Source organism: Uranotaenia lowii, chromosome 2 (genome assembly GCF_029784155.1).
Source record: "Uranotaenia lowii strain MFRU-FL chromosome 2, ASM2978415v1, whole genome shotgun sequence".
In the NCBI taxonomy this organism is placed as follows: domain Eukaryota; kingdom Metazoa; phylum Arthropoda; class Insecta; order Diptera; family Culicidae; genus Uranotaenia; species Uranotaenia lowii.
Genome location: NC_073692.1, coordinates 34,273,791 through 34,296,005, shown reverse-complemented (window position 1 = coordinate 34,296,005; position 22,215 = coordinate 34,273,791). Strand labels below are relative to the sequence as shown.

Below are 22,215 nucleotides of genomic sequence, written 5' to 3'. Positions count from 1 at the left end.
TTTAATGATATAATATAGTATTCAATTTTGTTGCATACAAACTTTCGTGCAATTTATTCCCATTTATTTGTTTTTCGTATTATTTTTTATTGGCCACACCCCCCCCACCCCCCCTCGCGATGTTCCAACTCCGAGTGACAAAAGAAGGATTTGAAATTTGTTCCGGCCTTATATCTTTAGAAATCCTATATCAATGATATTTAAATAAGACTGAAAATTATAAAAATCTGGATAAAAAGTCTAGAATCAAGAATGAAGTTTTGGAGACAGTTGTTTGAAAATTTGTGAAATTTGACATTTTTCTTTTATTTCGACAACCTTGCTCAACATCTCAATGCAACGATCCAATACAGAACTTCAAATTAAAAAACAGGGTATTTACCATTTGTAGGAAAAAAATCTATGCTTTGAGGACAAGTTTTATTTGTGGAAAAAAATAAGAGAAAGTCAATTAGCGATTCAGCGACAAATGCTTAGAAGATGGCGATTTCTTTGAATATTTATTCACCCAACACCCTTGGTTATTACTGCGGTAAGCTCTGGAAGATTTTTAAATGGAACGGACGACCAATAGTAGCATAGGTTTTAACAAAAATGTTGTAAGAACGAATGTTCGCCAAGAATAACTATTAAAAAAATAGAGACAAATTAAAAATTAAAAAGATGTATTGTGTAAATGGTGATACGGTCAAAATTTGGTCAAGGGAAAACGCGTGTAAATCGGTGAAATCGTTCATTTAGATAATCGAATTAAATATCTTTTCAAGTTTAATTAGAATAAAATTCAGGAAAAATATTCAGTTGGGCTTCCGCTTTTCCAAATCCGAATTGGCCCGGCAATTACGCTTAACCCCTGCCATCAGATTTTGTACAGCCACCTTGTCCACCTTCTTCTCCACAGAAAGCCAGTTTGCCTTGAACTGCTGCTCGTCCTTTTTTGGTCTTCTTTAGGTTCCGCTTGACAATAGCCCAGTATTTCTCAATTGGGCGGAGCTCTGGCGTGTTAGGAGGGTTCTTGTCCTTGGGAACCACCTGTACGTTGTTGGCAGCGTACCACTCCATGGCCTTTTTACCGTAATGGCAAGATGCCAAATCCGGCCAAACAGTACGGAACAACCGTGTTTCTTCAGGAAAGGCAGCAGACGTTTATTCAAACACTCTTTCACGTAAATTTCTTGGTTGACAGTCCCGGAAGCTATGAAAATGCTGCTTTTCAAGCCACAGGTATAGATGGCTTGCCAAACCAGATATTTCTTCGCGAACTTGGGCACTTTCATGTGCTTGAAAATATCTGCTACCTTTCCTTCCTTTTGCCGTATAAAACTCCTGTCCCGGAAGCTGCTTGTAGTCGGCTTTGACGTAGGTTTCGTCGTCCATTACGCGCTTTGGCCGTCGTATTTTGTTTATCATCGCGATTCGGAGTCACTACCTTCTTGTAAGTCGATAGTCCGGCTCGTTTTTTGGATCGATGCACGGTTGTAGACGATACACCCAGCTTATTTGCGGCATCTCGGAGAGAGAGGTTAGGGTTTCGCTTGAAACTACCGGCAACTCTCTTTGTCGTCTCAGCGGCTTCCGGTTTTCGATTTCCCCCCGATTCAGACTTCCTGGCTGTCGACAAACGTTCCCCAAACACTTTAATTACATTTGTAACGGTTGATTTGGCAACTTTTAGCGCTGTTGTGGTATGAGCCTACTTGGTTGAATGATTCAACTGAAACTTTTAGCGATTTTGCCAGCTTTGCGTGCGAGTAGCTCGGATTTTCGCGATGCGCGAGCAAAATATTGATACGCTGCTCTTCTTCCTTGGACGGCATTTTGACAACTGAAGAGTGAATTCCAAAATCAAAATAGGAGCAACATTCTACACACACACACCTTCAAAATGAGGGGTGTCCAGGTTTTTTAAATGCAAAATTGGAAGAAATACGTCAAGTTTATATTGACCAAATTTTGACCGTATCACCCTTTAGTGACACCTTTTAAATATCCATATCCAAATCTTTCCTTTTTCAGATTAGTTTTCGCAAAACAATTGTGGTTATAAAAAATGACAAGAAGCTCTGCTACACAGCAAAAAATATTTCCTGTAAAATTACGCAAATGTCCTGTAACAAAAAGGAGCAGGACATTTACCGTAATTTTACAGGTCGAAAAACAAATTACGTGACATTTAATTTTTAGTGTACATCTTTTTTACAGGACATTTGCTGTAATAATAAATGAATCTTCGTTATTTTTTAAGGAAAACAATTTAAAATTACAGGTTTTGTTAATTGCAGGTTGATTTATTTTAAAGGTTGCAGTTTAAGTGACACATAATAGACAAAAAATTTTTCTGTGTAATTATTAAAAAAAGAATGTCAGTTTTAAGTGCCGCCTGCCGACAAGGTTTCAAATTTAAATTGGCCCGTTCGTTCAAAAGGTTGCTCACCCCTGATCTACACAAATGTCGCAGTCCGCAGTTATAAATTGTGCCATGAAAGTAGTCATAATAGTTATCTAACATAACAATAAACTGATAAAGCGATGAAATTTTACCATACAACTGTTCGCTATGAGAATAAAGTTTTCTTCTCAACTATGAGCGCCTTATTTGGTTAAGTGAAAAAAAAAACAACAACGGTACAATAAATCCATCAACTGTAAGCTAACGTGATAGTAATTAAAAAGTTTTTCTCACGCCTTATTGGAATCGTTAGCATTTCTATTTAGTTAGATTCAGGCAAAAACTCAGTCACAACAAACGGGCATGCATTTCAGCTATAAGTGATTAAGATTAAGTATAGAAACGACTATCACGTTTCGTCTGATTTCTCCATCAGATGATCCATTCAGTACTAAAAGCATTCGAAATTAATTTGGGATTTCCCGATTTCATAATTATAATTTGTCTAAAGGGTCGCGAGTTTGATTCACTTATCATTACCAACTAAGCTAGATAGGTACCTGTAAAGCTCGGGTGAGATCGTTTGTTCATTCTAATGCGCTGGAGCTTTGCGATCGTGAGGATAATAACAATTAAGAAATACGATGATCGCCAAACCAGCACAACGCTTCACAGCGTTCTAGGAAAAAAAGGAAAAACATCTCCAGGCTGATCACTGTCTACTATAAATGTCTATCCATCAAAGTGGTGGTGCAAATTCCTTGATTATTCAAGCAGCAACGCCCCCCTATATGTAGAGTAAATCTTTTGAAGATGTTGATTAGTTTGTGTATAGGAATGTATGGGAATCGGGACCGATCGATCAGAAGCGGAAAAATACCCTTCAACTGAAGCATGACGGTTGAAATTCAGCACGGATTTTTAGACAACGAAGTTAATCGGCTGTGGTTGGTTGTTTTTGTTATTGTTCAAGTTCTACTTTACGCGTCCGACTTGGGGGAACCAATGAACTGGAGTCTTCATCAAATAAACAACACACAATATCCGTACTGTACACGCTTCGTCTATGATCGGATAGACTTTGTTTTTATTATTTTTTAATAGAGAGAAAAACTTAAACGTTTTGAATTTATTGCCGCTTTCATTTTCGCTTCCGTGCTGTTTCCGGGATAAGAGAGTAGAGAATTAAAAGCACAAACTACAGCACTTGGGCGAATTAAGTCAGTTTAAAACAAAAATATACACAGATATTGGAACTTTGGTTTCATCTGTCTCTAGATTTCTGCGCCGGTCAACTGCGTAGTCCCGGGGATGAGTTTCCGAGTCGTTTAGGGATCATCAGTTCAGAGTGAGGTTGCACCACGGGCAGCAATCTAGATCTTGATACCAGCCTGTTGGGCCTCCTTGCGGTACTTGTTGATGTAGATGTTGCTGGGGTCGTACTTGGCCTGCAGAGTCTTCCACTGGGCGCCGCGGTTTTCAATCAGATAGTTGATCACTCGGACCGCTCCCTGGCGCTGCTTTTCCGTGCACTTGGCGCAGTTCGTTTGCAGCGCTTCCGGCAGTAGCCGCTTCAGCTCGTTGGCATCCGGAGTGCAGCGGCCCTGTTCCAGCAGGCACTTGTAGTAGTTGTTGAACAGCCGGTCTGACTTGAGGATTTCGTCGACGTCGATGCCGTCGTACTTGGTGGTGTACTTCTGGCTGGACACGGAAGCGGTCACGGCCAGCAGGGTGAAGGCTAGTATGGCGATGGATTTCATGGTCACTGCAAAATAAACGGAACGGATCAAAGATCAGTTCAGAGGGAAAATTTGCATTGTAAATGAGCATGTTGCACCGGGAGACTTCAACGGGCGACAAATGACGAACTGATTTATGTTGACGCACTGCGCTGATCACTTTTGAAATCATTATTATATTGTTCCATTTTACAGTCTCTATAACAAGTGTCAATTACAAGGCATTTAAAGCCATAAAAATTGTTTTTCTGTGACATAATAGTATTAAGAAAGTGCACAGTCACCTACAGCATCAATTTCCAGAAAAAAAAAATTCGTCCGGATGTAAGATTATCTTTTAGATTTTTTTTCCCAACAAATCAAAATTCTCGAATGAGCTTTCATTATGTCGTTCGAAACATTTCAAGAATTCACAAAAAACTTTTGCAAAAGTTATCAAAACAACTTTAAAATTTGTATTTCACAAACAGAATATGTTGTCCAACCTACAAATATTTTAAGTGGAGAAAAGTTGCGAATAGTTTATGTAAGTTTTTGTATTTTTTTTTGCAATAAAACTATTTGTTTACATTTTGTTTCATACGACGTAAGGAAAGCTCACACGAGAATTATCAGTAAAAAAAACCTCTAAATTGCACGGGAGCTTCCAATTTCCTACGTCAATAGCGCAATTCTAGCTCTCATAACAACAAACGCTAACATTTCTAGGTATGAATGGAGAAGCAGTTCCAGAACAAGTTTTTGCTCTAATTGGAGCAACTTTATCTACGCGAATGTGAACGGGAAAAACGTGCGTTCTAAAATGACGACAACCAACACGGTGTGAGATGAACCGGCAGCAGCCTCCATCGGGTGCGTTTGTTTACAAGTTAAAATCTCTACTACCGGCTACCAGTCTGATCGTAATTGCTCCCGGTTGGGAAGGTTTCAACAACCTTCTTTTTCTTTCTCCTCTACAACTAGAATGTTCTGAGGGGGAAATCAATCAATTGTACAACCGGCAATGAAAGTGAGTGAAGCAAATGTTTATGTTCCCCTGTTTTACGGAAAATATATATATATTTTTTAATTTTTGTCAGATTTAGAAATGCTTTCAGAATGTCGCAAATTTAAATTAGATAGCCTGCAATACAACACTTACGGCTCCCCCTTCTACTAACATAGATTATTAAGTGATCCACTCGGCAAAATGAAACTTTATAAGTAAAATGCCTTACTAAACAAACATATGTTAAAAAAACAATACAACACGACAAGTATAACACAAAGCTTGACTCTCGTTAGGAAGTCAGATTATAAAAGAAGTTACTTTTCTAGTAACTTGTACTGGATGTTGTCATAATATTATTTTTCAATAAGTAAAAAGTTTCACTACAGACCGCCAAGAAGAAAAAGAGAGTTATAAAACACTCAGTACTGTATTCTAAATAAACTATTTGCTACAATGTAGAACCTCGTCTATTTCGGGAACCTATAAAAATCAAGTGAAAAAATCAATTTTATGATTTTACCAGGAAGCAACAATATATTGGATAATGATTAAATTGCAACTTTTATCAACTTAACTCAAAACTTATGCCATCTTCGATAGAAGTGATCATAGAGAATACGCCTTCAAAACCGTGAATTTAATAAATTGTAAAATGTCTTGCAAGTTATTTTGACGACAATTTGTAGATAATTTTTGTTGTTTCTTTTCAAATTTTCTTCGAAATTTAACATTTTTTCCGAAATTTCTAATTTAAAAAAATATATTTTTAATTTTTATCAAAATCTTAAAGTTATTTTTGGAGGGTTTTTTACACATCTAAGCTTAAAAATGTAAAATTTTAAAGTTCCTAGGAATAATTATTATCGAGAACTTGAAAATTTCGCTCGTGTATTTTGTTCGTAAATCTTCATAAAAAAAGTTGTTCTACACTCCTCGATCAATTTTTTTTCCAGGATAACGTATGCATTAAAAAAATGACCAAATTTTCCGATTTTGCATGTGTTTACCTTTCCATGTACTGACAAAATTTCATATACAGCATCAATCATGATTATCCATGAGTGTTCAGAACAAATTTGACACCTCTATCAGTCAAACGCCTTCTGTTATGGTGAAAACTGTGAAGGTACTCCGTTTGAAACGTGCACTTTCATAGAACGATAGTCCGCCACGTCGAAAACGGACACCTTACGGCACTTGGTTCCGAATACTTTAGCTTTGGCGTCTACAATGTCTATAGACACTCTTGGATGACAATCAAAGCATCGAGAGAAGATCGGTTCCAGACGACCAGCGACCCTGGGCGACAAGAAGCTCCAAAGGAAGCTGAAGAGGAAGATCGAGGGAAAAAAGGATACATTACTGCTGGCGTGTACAGAAAGCAGTATTCCCCTCCACTGGGCCCACAGCTGCAGACAAAGTCACAGCGGCAGCGGCTAAATGAAATTGTTGATTTTGTTGTGAAAATAAAATAAGGAAATAACTCCAAAAGCAGCCTTAATGCATATTTTTGTCTTTCATGGTAAATTTTCCGGTTAACTGCACATTTTAAACATTTTGTTGAGAAAATTGAAGACGAATTGGACAGCAACATAACAACACGCGTCTGCTGCTCTGAAAATTTTAAACTCAACTGGTAAACTGATTTTCTCGACAGTTATATTTATAACTTTCCAAACACTAATGCGTATTTGCGCTATATTGGTACTGGTGTACTAACACACAACCAACCCGTAATGGTGTTTGGAAAAGATGTCCGATAAAGAGGCGTTTTTCGTGACGCGAGATTTGTTCGCGAATTTCAATTTGTACCCCTATAGTGTTGCCGTAAGACCTAATTCTACGTCAAAATCCATTCAATTCCTCAAGAGTAAACTCAAATAGGGGAGATGAGGGCATAACGAGAACCCGAGGTGAACAAGACACCCCTTTTTTCTAAGGAAATATGTATTTTCCCAAATAAATTTTCATGAGGAACAGTTTTTTAGTTCCCATAGTATTAATTCTTTAGCAAAAAAAGAAATCTCCTGATAATCTTTACAGAAATAATAAAAAAAACAAACTAATAAAAACAAACTCGGTTCTCAAGGGACGAAAAAATTATAATTTTTAAGCGCCGGAAAATAAGCTCTTATGATCGTTAAATCATCTGCAACATGCAACATGATGTAAACACTATTTCTGATTTTTCATCATTCGTCAAACAATGCACCAGAAACATAATGTATGAGTGTGTGTGAATTGTTTGTATTCTACAATCGGACATTCATTTTTTGTAATTGCTTTGTTTGATGGATCTACGACTCACCGTTTTGTGCAAAAAGCATCGTTCGTGAATGGTAAATGAAAAAAAAATCGCCTCGACCAGAAATCGAACTCGAGTCCTCTAATTATCTCTCCGACACCTTACCCAAAGGCCAAATCGTCAGATGAAATCTGTCAAGCTGTAGCCCTCCGTCGAGTTGAATTCGCTGCTGGATTCTACGGGAGAAAATGCTCATCGTGCCTCGATGAATGGTGCTCATGCTGCCCCAGGAGGGGTTCTCATTATGCCCCTACAGCAACTAATTTTCAGCTTTCGGCAAGAAATTTTAAAACTATAAAGTTTTAATTTAAAAACACATACTACAGCTGTTTTCTATGGTTAAATAAGCATTCTTCTTAAGGTGGTCACCTGGATAAAAAAAAAACAGGTGAAAGGGTTCCTGGTTTTTTTTTTGAAAGTTTTGTTAAAAAAAAAAAAACAAAACAGGATTATTGGACAAGCTCAAAAGGTTGTAAGCTAATTTTTATTGAACTCTGTTTTAAGCAAAACCCGTAATAAAATGTTGAAAAAGCTGGATTGAAAGTGGAGTGGAGAGCGTTGGGCGAATCAACTCTGCACAAATGATGTGCGAAAAAGTTATTTTTCACAAATTGGCTAAAATTTCGAAGGAAGCGAAGTTTTCAGTATTCAAAATAATAAAGGTGTTCAGAAAAATTTATTTTCTTGAAGATCCACCGAAATCGGAATGGAAAAAGAGACCAGGAAACCGGAATAAAGAGGAAGGTATCGCTCGCTTCCTAAAATTCTAGAAAAAAAATTGCTCATAGTCGTTACAATATAGCAAAAAATATTTTAAAAACAATGCGTGATCGAAGTAGAACAATTAAAAAAAATTAGCCCTTCAAAGAAATATTTTAATTTTTTTCTTGTATATAAAAGAACACAATTTTTATACGAAATGTTTCTAAAAAAAAAAACCTAGTGAGAGAAAGTAAAAGTAATGTGAAAATAAAGCCTGGTCCGGCTCGGTTGCCCGGATGTTGCCCGGATGTTGCCCGGATTATTTTACGCTGTTTGCCAAATCGAACAAAAAAAAACTGTATCATAAATTTTATTTATTGTTGGGTTCATAACGAAATTTTTTGAACAAGTTTTATAAAAATAATCATGAAAAGCTTTATGGAGGCCTTAAATACGATTTAAAATCTGCTAATAAGTTTTTATAAAAAGAAAATTGTCAAGCTTTTTTTTCCTAATTTTGATAAGAAACTCCTGGGTTTTGAAGAAATTTGCCCAGACAGTTTTGAATTCAAATGCGCGAATTTTGCCAGGTTTCTAGACAAAATAGCCTGGATACGTGCTGAAAAAAATTCTGACATCTTTAGTCTAAACTTTCACTGAATTTAACAAGATTTGGCATTCCATTTAACATTTTTTAACGTTGTTTGAATAAAGGACATTCCTGATGACACTGCATTCGATAAAAAAAATAAAAAAATCTAAATATAAAGTGTGAGTGGGAATTCAAGCGAAAAAGTATTCAAAAAAAAATGTATAAAAAAACGAGTTTGCACCAGATGTACATTGAACAATGAAGAATCGTAAAGTTTTTTTTCTATTTACAGATGGTTTTATTAAGGCATTTTACTTATTAAGTTTTTATGTGCCGGGAGTATTTTTCCTAACTTTGGGTTAGGGGGCAATCGTTAAGTAGCTAGAAATTGATGATCGTGGACCTGCACCTCTCTGATCCTGAGGGCCCCAATTGTATTTAAGGCTTTAAGCGCTCTACATGTTTTACATTGGTCACAATAAATGAAGAGACTTACTGGGAAAATCAAATAACATACTATTTCTGGTTTATTTTTGCTAACTTAGGGATCTTTTATTGCATTTGTCCGATTTGTGATCTAATTACTTTACTACTAATACCGTTTACCGGCTAAACCAAGAAAAAGTAAAATCTGTTGAAAAATACTGCAATTTAGCTGCAAACTGCGACATTAGACTGAGTCGATTTGAGGTAATTTCTGAATTTCTTAAACCCTGAGGTCTAAAAAGCTTCGTCTTGGTCCAAAACTCTTCTATGATTTTTTGCAGAATTTTTAAGCAACGTTTACATGAGTAAATTTGAATTTTTAGGTTTGTATGGGAAAATTGAATATTTTGTACCGAAAAATCAAGATCATTTTTGTTTCTTCTGTGGAACCGAGTCAGCTAACAGTTTTTTTGCCAATTTATAAAATTCCCAAAGGAAATTTTCCACTGAACAACTTTGTAGAAGACCGTAACTTCATATCTTATTAAGCAAAAAAGTTATAAGCTGTTTAGCAGAGGTATGTCTTTTCGCATTGATAAACAATAAATTCAATTGACATCCCTGCTGGGTGCCTGGCGAGGTATTGCAAGGCTACTTTTCATGCTATACTTGGCGAGACTCCAGGAGTGATGTCAATTTAATTTTTTATTTATCAATGCGAAAAGACATACCTCTGTTAAACAGCTAATAACTTTTTTGACTAATAAGATACGAAGTTATGATATTGTACAAAGTTGTTCAGCGGAAAATTTCCTTTGGGAATTTTATAAATTGGCACAAAAACTGTCAGCTGGCTCGGTTCCACAGAAGAATAAAAAGTAATGTTGATTTTTCAGTACAAAATATTCAATTTTCCCATACAAACCTAAAAGTTCAAATTTACTCATGTAAACGTTACTTAAAAATTCTGCAAAAAATCATGGATGAGTTTTAGACCAAGACGAAACTTTTTAGACCCCAGGGTTTAAGAAATTCAAAAATGACCCCAAATCGACTCAGTCTACTGCGACATATTGGAAGGCACGGGCCTTTAATCGATATAAGCCTTGAGAAACATGGTACAAAAGCCAACAGCATGGAAAACTCGAGTAAACTTTGTCAAAAATGGTACTCAAGGTAACAATCAAAGTTGAAGAATCTTGTTTTTAAATCACGAACGCTAAGGGTCCGATTTCTTATATGTACATCTGTTGTTATGTACACTTTTCTAAAATATTTCAAACTGATTTTTATTCATTTTTTTTTTTTCAAAACTTGATTTTTACCATTGAATACATGTGTCCACTTTTTATTGTAAACAGCCCTTCTTGGAAAGCTTTGGAATTAAAAAACTTTGGTGGACACCAATCATGCTTTCTACTTTTGACTAAAGCTTTGATAAACCATCAAATTGTATAAAAAAAATATTCGAAATTCCCTGAGTTTCTATCTCAGACTTCCAGGAAAAATTTTTAATATATTGAAGACTTAAGACAGCTCAAGATCAGTGGTTCGAGTTCGATTCGTAGTAAAAACATTATTTTATTTAAAAAAAAATCGCTGCTCTTCTATATCTTAATTTATGGAGGTTTGCAGCAGATCAACATTGCCCAACAGTTGTCCACATGCATTTTCATTATGCTTCAGATTTTATTGAAAATCGTTCTTATTCTTGTAGGAGCAATATAATCAAACCGAAACATAATTAAAAGTGTTTGAAAATGTTTTCGCTCATATGTGAAATCCATCAGTTGTCTTATTGCGCTGCCTAACTATTACAACCCACCTAAAATTGAGCGTCATTTTTTCTCCACAATGTAAGTTGAATTTACAAAGCACTCAAGGGAGGAATATCTCCCAAAGGATCCTTATTCAGCCAATATAAAACTTTGAAAGCGTGAGTTTAGGCAAATAAGAAATTTTTGGTTGTTTACCGTTATACCGTTATTCTACATCAGAGGTGTTGTAAAAAGAAACATGTTTGATGTATCATATAATAATTCACTTTTTCAAATCTAAGTTTCATAATATCGGATTTCATATGTATCAAAAGTTCTAAAACACAAAACTTCTTACTTTCACATAAAATTAAGAATGTTAACACATAATTTACACATAATATGAAAGTACACCATGAAAAGCTCAAGGGTTTTTTTTTTCAACAGAAATGTTTTTTACTCTGGCTTATCTTAGAATTAAAAAAAAACCTTTCAAAGTTCTTCTTGAAAGTAATCCTCAAGCAAGTAATTAAGCAGTGCTATTTTCCAGTTGAACACAAGAACATTTTTTAATCGTTACTCCAAACACTAAACGGGTGCATGTCAGCAAAGCCGATTTTTAAATTTCTTTATTCTCGGCAACACTAATCCAGCTCCAACTGATCATCATCCCAAGACACTTTATTGAACTTTCAAAGGAAATATTTTCTCTCAGAATTGTTCCCAGGAATGATGCGTATGAAGGTACCGTTATTTCACTCAACTCACCAAGACTTTTTGTTTATCTACTTAAAAAAGAAAACGCACTACTTTAGAACACAAGCTTATCGGAGTAAAGAACTTGAACTGTGTTCGATATCATGAAACCTTCTAGCTTTTATATTGTAGTGACCGAGATTCTTGGTCCACTCGGGTGTGGCATGTGAGGGTACGTGAGGGCAGGACAGTGCGGTGGCGGGATGCCCGATCGATGACCAACAACAAACCCGACCCGATCGATCCGACCGTTGAAAGTCTCTTAGTAAGTACTTACTCGGTCCCCTCGGTGTGTGTACCTATATAAATATTACCCACCCATATCGTTATCTACACTAGCTTGGCACGCGCACCGGCTAAGGCCTAGCTAGCATCTTTCCTACTTAAAGGCGTCTCAATTGAGTGCGACGGGCGGCGGCGTTTGCGTGAACATCATTGTCGTCGCGTTGTCGTCGTCGTCGCTGGTGGCAACGATGATCGGCGGCGGCGCGGCTTTAATATGAGCACCTGCACTACTTACTTAATGCTAAAACGGAATTTGCCGCTGGAAGATACACTGCCGGATCTTTTCGTAGGACAATTTTGACAATTTTGACAATTTTGACAATTTTGACAATTTTGACAATTTTGAAAATTTTGACAATTTTGACAATTTAGACAATTTTGACAATTTTGACAATTTTGACAATTTTGACAATTTTGACAATTTTGACAATTTTGACAATTTTGACAATTTTGACAATTTTGACAATTTTGACAATTTTGACAATTTCGACAATTTAGACAATTTTGACAATTTTGACAATTTTGACAATTTTGACAATTTTGACAATTTTGACAATTTTTACAATTTTGACAATTTTACCAATTTTGACAATTTTACCGATTTTGACAATTTTGACAATTTTGACAATTTCGACAATTTCGACAATTTTGACAATTTTGACAATTTTGAACATTTTTTTTAACGACATCCAAAGTCTTTTGTTTTGCTATTAAATAGCACAAAAACAAGAAATTTGATTTAAAAAAATTCTTAAAGGTTCAATACTTCCAACCTGTAGTGTGACTATAAGTAAACAAGTGGCTGATGACAGTACCGGCGTCGTCGTCGTCGTAGAGTTAATTCGACTACCGATGAGCTGACCGACCACCCATCTAGTTGCGGCGGGCGCTCAGAAGTAGGTAGCTGCCCGATGCGGTTGATTTCCCATTGAAACGGTGGAGACGCTCGGTTCTACTTAGTTTCATCCATATTAGCTACAGCTATCATCTGTAGGTATGAGGTATATAGAATGTTCCGGCTGATGCAGCTTGGTGTTGGTGAAAGCTTAGTGAGAAATGCGTGCACTAGCCACTCCAAATGGCTCACTAAGTAGCAACGTTAAGCTTAATCGTGTACCCATAGGATTGATTCTATTATTGCACCTTTTAATTACCTTTGGGGCAGTAGAACAACACAGAGCTCAGTGATTTATGCGCTGTGTGTAGTAAATCATTGCTTTTCATTTTTTTTTGTTCTAATGAATCGCGCCGATGATGGGCAACCAGCGTAGGCCTACGTCTTTTGTTTTGATCAATGGGGCCGTTCCATGAGTCATAGAGTTCTACTTAACGTCACCGAGTCGACCATTTAATGACAAGAGAAATAAATTATATCGGTGCTCATAACTGTTGAATATTAACTTCTAGAACTTATCTAGGCCTGAAGTTGAATCCTAACGAATGGAAAATTATAAACTGTACTGATTTTTTTTATAGTGCCCCCTTTTTAACCGACTTATGGCTAATAAATCAGACTCTGAACAAGTAAGCCTTAGCGTCACATTTTTCTCAGAAGTTAAATTACTCTATGCAGTTCACATTTCAATGCCACTCGGAGCTAAGTATGTGCCGAAAATGAGCTAAAATGTGCATTACGCCAAAGATGATATGTATCACTGCTTTCCCGTCACTGATATAAAGAGCTCTCGGGCAAAATTATGCAAAACCATTGCATACAAACATTCAAGCGAAACAAGAAAAATATTGTATGGTAATTTCCTCCAAATGCATACCAATTCTACCATAATTCATCCCAGGAACAAGAAAATAAAAAAAAAACTGCCGTCGGTGAGAATCGAACTCACAACAATTATCTATATTCATTTTGTCCACCCGACAGTTTAACCGCTGTACCACCTGAGCCAGGGTGTCCACTAGACCGCTGCAAGCTTTGTATGAAAATTTTAAATTCTTAAAATTTTACACCTCCCATAACTTTTTTTGGTTGTTTTTGCTGCCAGAAATAGCAATAAAATTTTTGGAAGCGATCCTTCCAGTCCTGAATTAGCGCAACGATTTTTAATTTTGTTTGGAAATTTATATGGGAAAACAAAAATTTTCATTCAAAAATCGCCAGAGATGTACTGTATGTTCCTAAAAATATAACTTTGGATGAAAAATATTCCTTGATTCTTGCAGTACAATTCATGTGAAGAAAGAACATACCGAACTTGTACCCCAGAAAAAATATTTAATGTTGTACAAATTTTATTTTTCAAAATTATTTAATTTAATTTAAGCCATTTTGACTGCTTAATTGAACGCTGTGTAACCATATGATGAGAATAAAAATTCTTAAAAATCTGCTTTGCATAGCCAGAATTTTTATTGATTTATATAACCTTTGCAAAAACATTTCATGAAATTATTAAAAGCTCTAGCAAGCAAAGTCTGCCTTTTTTGAATATTTTCCAATGGACTCAGATTTTTTATTTTGAAATGTTTATAACTTTTTTCATGAAATGTTTAGCTGCTTGGCATGTTAGCAAAAAATGAAGCTTAAGAATAGTCAAAACCAAAAATCAAAGACCGACTTCATTTCAAGCTTGTTTGACTTTTCTAGACGATTTAATGTACAGAAATTTCTTCTTCCATACAAATTTCCATACAAAACTGAAACGCGTTGCGCTAATTCAGGAATCAACCAAATCATCTCAAATTTTGCACAGATGCTGAGTGGCCCAAAAGGCATCGAAAAAACATATGGGAGCAAAAAGTCATTTTTTGCAGCGGTCTAGTGTCCACGATTAAATTGTCACACTATGAAATTGCTCTAACTTTTTAACCGTCGTCGGGTATAATTGATTGAAAATTTGGGTGGATTTAGTTCATAGTGCATTGTTTACATCCTGCAAGTTTTAAAGTCCTCTGATCAACTCGTGGAAATGGAGTCGAAAAAAACAGGAAAAAGTGAAGGAAACAGTATTCCGTAAAACACCAAAAACCACAACCGCGTAGTTAAGGCCTTCAACCGAAACCCGAACGCGGGATGTGGCTAAGAAGCTGCAACTAAGCCAAAGTTTTGTCCAGAAGGCCACAACTAAGGCTGGGTTTCGAACGTTCAAGGTAACAAAGGCCCCTAATCGCGACGAGAAACAGAAACCCGTGTCAGGAAGTTGTACCTCAACATGCTGACGAAAGTTGAATGCTGCATCATGGACGACGAAACATATGTGAAGGCCGACTTCAAACAGATCTCCGGCAACCTGTTTCTCGCGGCCAAGGAGCATTTCCGCACTCCGAAGATGTCCATATTTGCGAAAAAAATTCCTGGTTTGCAAGCCATTTGCACGTGCGCACCCCAACAATCTTCTTGCCGGATTTGGCCTCATGCTGCTACTCCAAGGACGTGCTGAAGCGGTATTCGGACAATAAGTTCAATTTTGTGCCGAAAATGCTCAACCCTCCCCTCACTCCGGAGCTCCGCCCCATCGAGAAGAACTGGGCGATTATGAAGCAGCACCTTCTTAAACGATCTAAGGTAGTGAAGATTGAAGACAGTCGAGGAACTGAAGCAAGTATGGGTTAGACTGCCCCAAATTTGTATGGGAAATTCAAAACCTGTGAAATGTTATGCGCTGCAGGCCAAAATTGATCCTAGTCCTAGTACAAGATCTCATGCCAAATTTGGGCCAGATCGGATCACGGGAAAGGGTCGCTCAACGAACCTGAAGTTTATATGAGATTTTGAGACATGTTGTTCGAGAGAAACATGAAAAACCAGTTTATCATCAATAACTGTGATTCCCGTCGGCCGATTTCTTCCAAAACGGTTTTTCTTGAAGCCTAAATTATGACAAACATTCCATCTGAAGACTGCATTTCAATAAGAGTTAAGATAAAAAAGTTATTAGGCTTCAAAAATGGGCTACAGGATTTGCCTTAATGTGAAGATTTGGTACGTCGTACACCGTCCCTCCTCCGGGCTATGTTCGATCAACTTCGAGATCATTGCAACCAACTCCTGCAACATTTCAATCCATTACAATCACAATCAAATTAGAGACACTTTAATCGACTCTGTGGGTCTCGGTTGGTTTCGGCGTCGGTGCAGGCATTTTCTTGAGGGTCGGTTTCTGCATCATAGATGGATTTGAAGGCAATAATTGCTTACCATGTGGCTTGACCAATATTGGATGATAATTTAATGGTGAGGTGGTGAGGCAATATACAAACATAAATTTTAATTCTTTCTAAAACGACTAAAACTTCACAAATTGGGCGCTATCAGGTTGCAAACAGAACACGAAGATGATTCTCTCACTTGAAGCTAGCGCGGGAGCAAAATCATTTCCAAAATTTACAAACATGACGAACTTTCTGTCATATCCGATTTAAACTGACTTCAGACGACATTTTATACGATCTTTTAACCATGCAGTTGGAATTGCGATTCGCAAAACCATTGTTAACGTGTTAAGTTATCATTTCTGATACGATTTCAAATTTGCTGGGTGGTTCGTATGGCTGCAACATTGTTCGGAGGAGAAGAAATCGGTTTAGGAGGCTCGGTCATTCGACGGAAGGTCATTCGGCCGATGCACTTTTGGCCGAATGAGTTATCAGGCCGAAAAAGCCACTAATCCGAATGGGTTGTTCGGCCGACGGTTATCTATCCGAAGGCTGTTGGGCCGAAAGACGCAAATCCGAAAAGATGTTCGGCCGAATGGCCATAAGGCCAAATGATTGTAAGGCCGAATGGTCGTGAGGTCGAATGGTCGTCAGGCCAAATGGTCGTAAGGCCGAATGGTCGTCAGGCCGAATGGTCGTCAGGCCGAATGGTCGTCAGGCCGAATGGTCGTCAGGCCGAATGGTCGTCAGGCCGATAAAACATATTAACGCTTGTTTGCATGTTGAGGCGAATGGCTATTAGGCCGAATGGACGATAGGCCATATATCCGTAAGGCCGAATGGTCGAATGCGGCCCTATATCCGTTCGGCCTGATGACTAAAGGGTGATCGGTCAAAATTTGGTCAAGGGAAAACGCGTGTAAATCGGTGAAATCGTTTATTTAAAAAATCAAACTAAATTTCTTTTTCAAGTTTAATTAGTATAAAATTCAGGAAAAATATTCAGTTAGGCTTCCGCTTTACCAAATCATAATAGCCGGGCCTTATGCTTAACCCCTGCCATCAGATTTTGTACAGCCACCTTCTTCGTCGCAGAAAGCCAGTTTGTCTTGAACTGCTGCTCGTCCTTAGCAGTTTTTTTAGTCTTCTTTAGGTTCCGCTTGACAATAGCCCAGTATTTCTCAATTGGGCGGAGCTCTGGCGTGTTGGGAGGGTTCTTGTCCTTGGGAACCACCTGCACGTTGTTGGAGGCGTACCACTCCATGGCCTTTTTACCGTAATGGCAAGATGCCAAATCCGGCCAAAACAGTACGGAACAACCGTGTTTCTTCAGGAAAGGCAGCAGACCTTTATTCAAACACTCTTTCAAGTAAATTTCTTGGTTGACAGTCCCGGAAGCTATGAAAATGCTGCTTTTCAAGCCACAGATACAGATATGGCTTGCCAAACCAGATATTTCTTCGCGAACTTTGATAGTTTCATGTGCTTGAAAATATGTATCTGCTACCCTTTTCCTTCCTTTTGCCGTATAAAACTCTTGTCTCGGATGCTGCTTGTAGTCGGCTTTGACGTAGGTTTCGTCGTCCATTACCACGCAGTCAAACTTCGTCAGCATCGTCGTGTACAGCCTCCGGGATCGCGCTTTGGCCGTCGTATTTTGTTTATCATCGCGATTTGGAGTCACTACCTTCTTGTAAGTCGATAGTCCGGCTCATTTTTTGGCTCGATGCACGGTTGTAGACGATACACCCAGCTTATTTGCGGCATCTCGGAGAGAGAGGTTAGGGTTTCGCTTGAAACTACCGGCAACTCTCTTTGTCGTCTCAGAGGCTTCCGGTTTTCGATTTCCCCCCGATCCAGACTTCCTGGCTGTCGACAAACGTTCCCCAAACACTTTAATTACATTTGTAACGGTTGATTTGGCAACTTTAAGCGATTTTGCCAGCTTTGCGTGCGAGTAGCTCGGATTTTCGCGATGCGCGAGCAATATTTTGATACGCTGCTCTTCTTCCTTGGACGGCATTTTGACAACTGAAGAGTGAATTCCAAAATCAAAATAGGAGCAACATTCTACACACACACACCTTCAAAATGAGGGGTGTTCAGGTTTTTTAAATGCAAAATTGAAAGAAATACGTGAAGTTGATATTGACCAAATTTTGACCGTATCACCCTTTAAGATCCTATCTTTAAATTTCCTTTTCCCTTCCTTAATTAACTATTCATAATCAAGATCAGCTTGTTTGACCACCCCAGCTATTTCCGTTTGATCGATAGGAATGTAAACACGGTAAAGTGAGGTCAATCAGGAATTCTGAACAGCATCGTTGGCTACCAAAATAATGGTAATAAGTTTTTCAACTTGCCGCACGAAACATTCATATGATCCCTTTCAAGACTCAGGATAGCCCGGGTTCCGTTGACTAGTGGCACCGAAATGACAATCTTCTACGGAAACTGTTTGTCCATCAGAAGGTTCCGAATCCTGACTTAATACTACAGTTAACAAATTAACTCAAAATGGCATTGGCTCTGAGGGTCTCATATGGGATAAGAAAAGAAAGTTAAGAAACTTGAAATTATATGTTCTGATACTTACAACGATTCATCTGCTCAAGAGGCTTTCTATCAATTCAACACTTTTCCACTTTTTATCGTCTATTTTAATCATTGAACGCGGGGGGCAAGTTGTTTCGATTGACCTAACATGTCAGTTGGAATCTAAACTTGTAGATAAACTACCAACAAAAAGGTTTGAACGGTGAAAAAACTATTTTCCACACCTTTGTTCTGCTGAAATCTGGACATGATACACCCTCCCGATTTGCGTGGGGCGTGTCTATTTCTAAATACATTCACCATCTTCGAATCGGAGCTTGTTCTCAAAAACGAAATTCTTACTATTGTAATAAAACATAGATACTTGCCGAATTTTGCTGCACAAAATTATTAGGATGTATTCAAAAATTTATGAATTTTACTTAACAGTGCAAAATAATATGGAGTTTTTCATATAATAGTTTAAATGTCTGGGGGAAAACATTTCACAAATGGTTTTATTCCAAATATACCCAATTGGATATTTTTTTAAAATTTGAGTGAGATTAATACTGAGGGTGGAGACCTGAGATATAAAATTTGAAAATATAGATCTAAAACCTGTGACCTGAAACGTAAGACCGGTGACATAAGACTTGAGATTTGAGACATGTATCCTGAAATCTGAGGCCTCAGACCTGAGACCACAGACTTAAGATCTGGGTTCTGAGACTCAAGGCTCAGACATGAGACCTCAAAAATGAGAGCTAAGACCTAGGACCCGAGATTTGAGACTCGAGACCTCCGAGCTGAGACCTCCGAGCTGAGACCTCAGACAAAGACCAGACCTGAGAACCCACACAAAACTTTATGTTGTTGTAAAAATTTCTTTTTCGGTACTGAACCAATTCAGTTCTTAAAATGGTCTCCCAATAATACATCATATAGAAAAGCAAACATTAAAAAAGTTTCTTTAGTGTCTTTCTCGTCGTTATGTTCGATAACTTTCTTGATAATATAAAACTTTCAACATACATCACTTAATTTCCCAAAAAATCAACACTCCCTTCTGATGTACATCTTCAAACTTAGCTATTTAGATAAATACCTAGTTAGCTACTAAGCGCTGCCAACGAAACTGATTGAAATTTGAATACACACGCGAGCGCCTTTACATGGCATAGCGTAAATGTTTAGCGTGGCTAACTAACAAACTGTTATTCGTTCAAGGGGCCGGCTTAACAGATGACCTCTTGGAAGTAACACCGATCTCGCCATGGTCTCGCCCAAAGGTTGGTTCTAGCTAGAAGATGTTTTTGCAGTCAGTATAAATAGTGTTGCAATTGTTATCAGAAGTGTCTAGTGCAAATCATCTACTGCATTCGGTTCGTCGCTTGCAGTTTCGTTCGAAGCGTTCAAGTCTTTTGTGCAAATCTGTGAATAACAAAAATCAACAATCATGAAACTCCTCGCCGTTGCAGTATTCGTCCTGTTGGCCTGCCTGGCCCAGGTTCAGGCCCAGGAAGAGCAGTACACCACCAAGTACGATAACATCGATCTGGATGAGATCCTGAAATCGACCCGGCTCTTCAACAACTATTTCAAGTGCCTGATGGACGAAGGGCCGTGCACTCCCGATGGCAAGGAGTTGAAGCGGCTGCTTCCGGAAGCGCTGCTAACAAACTGTGCCAAGTGCAGTGAAGTTCAGAAGGCCGGTGCCCTGAAGGTCGTCAACCATACGATCGAAAATCGACCGGAGCAATGGAAGGCACTGCAGGCCAAGTACGATCCGGAAAATGTTTACATCGAAAAGTACCGCACCGAGGAGGGTATCACTCTGTGAGCATAACGCGCAACCTAGAATGAACCAAGTGTGCAGTCGCCAGCCAAGTGTGACCAAAGACGATGATAATGATGCTAAGTGAATTCGAATTATTGCTTTCGGTGTTTGTCGGCAGTGATTGATTTTGAGGTTGATTGTTTTCGAATCATCCCTATGCAGGAAACAATAAAACCTTTAAAATTGAAAGCGTTCGTTGTTATTTGTTGGTGATTAGTCTTTTTTCATAAAAATAAATGATAATCTTCGAGCCATATCCAATAGATTTCTTTATCGGCAGTTTCTTCTTTGAAAATTAGTTTCCGTCTTGGAACGCAAAGACCTGAGTAATCCTTTGTAGTGTTGCAAGTGGCGATTAAGCTAATCAACAAGAACCAAATAAGATAATATTTCTACCCTAAATAATGACGAACCATTTTGATGTCAACGGCGTCAGAAGCTCAGTGAAATATGTGAGTTGGGAGACGAGTATTTTTTGTCATTTCCTTATGTTCTGTAGAATTGATTCTCGCCTTTTTAATGGGCAATTTTGTATGACCAGTGAAGCCATGCGGAGCAAGTATATTTAGTCTTTTGATGTCATTTTTTTTAAAATTGCTTCAATTCGTGTGTACATAAATATTCGAACTTTCGAACTTCATTAGGCTGAACCAACCATTAAATTAATTTGGGGGAAAAATTATAAATTTCGGTTTGTGTAAGTTTCCGCCAAGACCACCTCTATAACCAAGCTTCGATGAATTCCATTTTATTTTTTTTGTTTCGATTTTAATCATTTTACCATCTCTATGGCATTCGCGACCTTATATGAACGTTGCAGTTGGCGGACAGTTATTTAAAAACTTACCCGCTGCAACCGTGTTCGATGTTTCTCTTGGGCTCGCTATCAATCATTCAATCAATGATATCTTCACAAAAATCTTCACAAGCCAAATTGTTTATATCAATTGAAACTATAGCAAGCATAGCATAGCATAGCAAAGGGTGACTACACACATCTTGCATTGGCTGATGCACATGGTACAACTAATAATGAAAACCAGCAGAAGATGTTAAAATGAGAATCTGGATTCAATTCTCATTTCAAATGTTGATGTCAATGTCAATGTAATCATGGTAGGGAAAATCTGAAACAGAAAAATAACTCTTTAGGTGCTGAGAAGGGAGCGGGAAGGGTGCAATTAAGGGAATCCAACATGGCAAATAGGATTGATGAATGATATAATGAATGAAACATGAAACAATCACATCAAAGTTCCTCGTCAAGAGTGTTGATTCTTCTAACATTTTCCAATCGAAGCAATCCAATTTCCTCCTCTAGCTCGGGGGAAAAAATATTCATAAGGCAATTTGTATAAGCTTGTTGTATAAATAATTTGGCTGTTAGAGTTTTTTCACAACAACTCCACAGGAATATGTCACTTCTCTATCACTTTCACTAACAAAACATAATCTTCCTATCCCAAATCCCAGAACCATAAAACTGACCACTTTTTGTAACAGGAGGATCTGACTCTCCTAGCGCAAATTTACAGTTAAACTTAGCACTGAAATCGTGGGATTCAACAAGACCAATTTTATACATCAATAACTTGTTTTTACAAAAACCATCACTTCAGGCACATTGAATGAAAAACGAAATCCAAGTACCGACACGAACAACAACACTGCAATCAATCAAGGCTCTTTCGACTCCATGAGACAAATAAACCTCTCCGAAAGACCATGTCCATAAACTAGGAGCACTTATCTTGTTGGCCATCCCTGCTGTAAACATCCGGCCAC

General features: G+C 37.8%; 2 protein-coding genes across 2 annotated transcripts in view; one reads left to right on the top strand and one right to left on the bottom strand.

The window, feature by feature from the left end:
- The window catches only part of LOC129741277 (uncharacterized), a 79,033-nt gene extending 58,414 nt beyond the window's left edge, over positions 1-20,619 (top strand). The window contains exon 4 of the mRNA XM_055733001.1: positions 20,044-20,619. Coding sequence (XP_055588976.1) covers positions 20,044-20,433 — 390 coding nt within the window. The 3' untranslated portion in view covers positions 20,434-20,619. The remainder of the gene's footprint in view (positions 1-20,043) is intronic.
- On the bottom strand, positions 3,433-11,827 carry LOC129747478 (ejaculatory bulb-specific protein 3-like). Its single transcript, XM_055741719.1, has 2 exons — positions 11,670-11,827; positions 3,433-4,154 (listed from the first exon to the last, which is right to left on the bottom strand). The coding sequence occupies exon 2, from the start codon at positions 4,147-4,149 to the stop codon at positions 3,763-3,765; it is 387 nt and encodes a 128-aa protein (XP_055597694.1). The 5' UTR covers positions 4,150-4,154; positions 11,670-11,827; the 3' UTR covers positions 3,433-3,762.
- Positions 20,620-22,215: the final 1,596 nt, after the last annotated feature.

Coding starts and splice junctions, on each gene's coding strand:
- LOC129747478 (XM_055741719.1), bottom strand. CDS start 4,149: ATGAAATCCATCGCCATACTAGCCTTCACCCTGCTGGCCGTGACCGCT.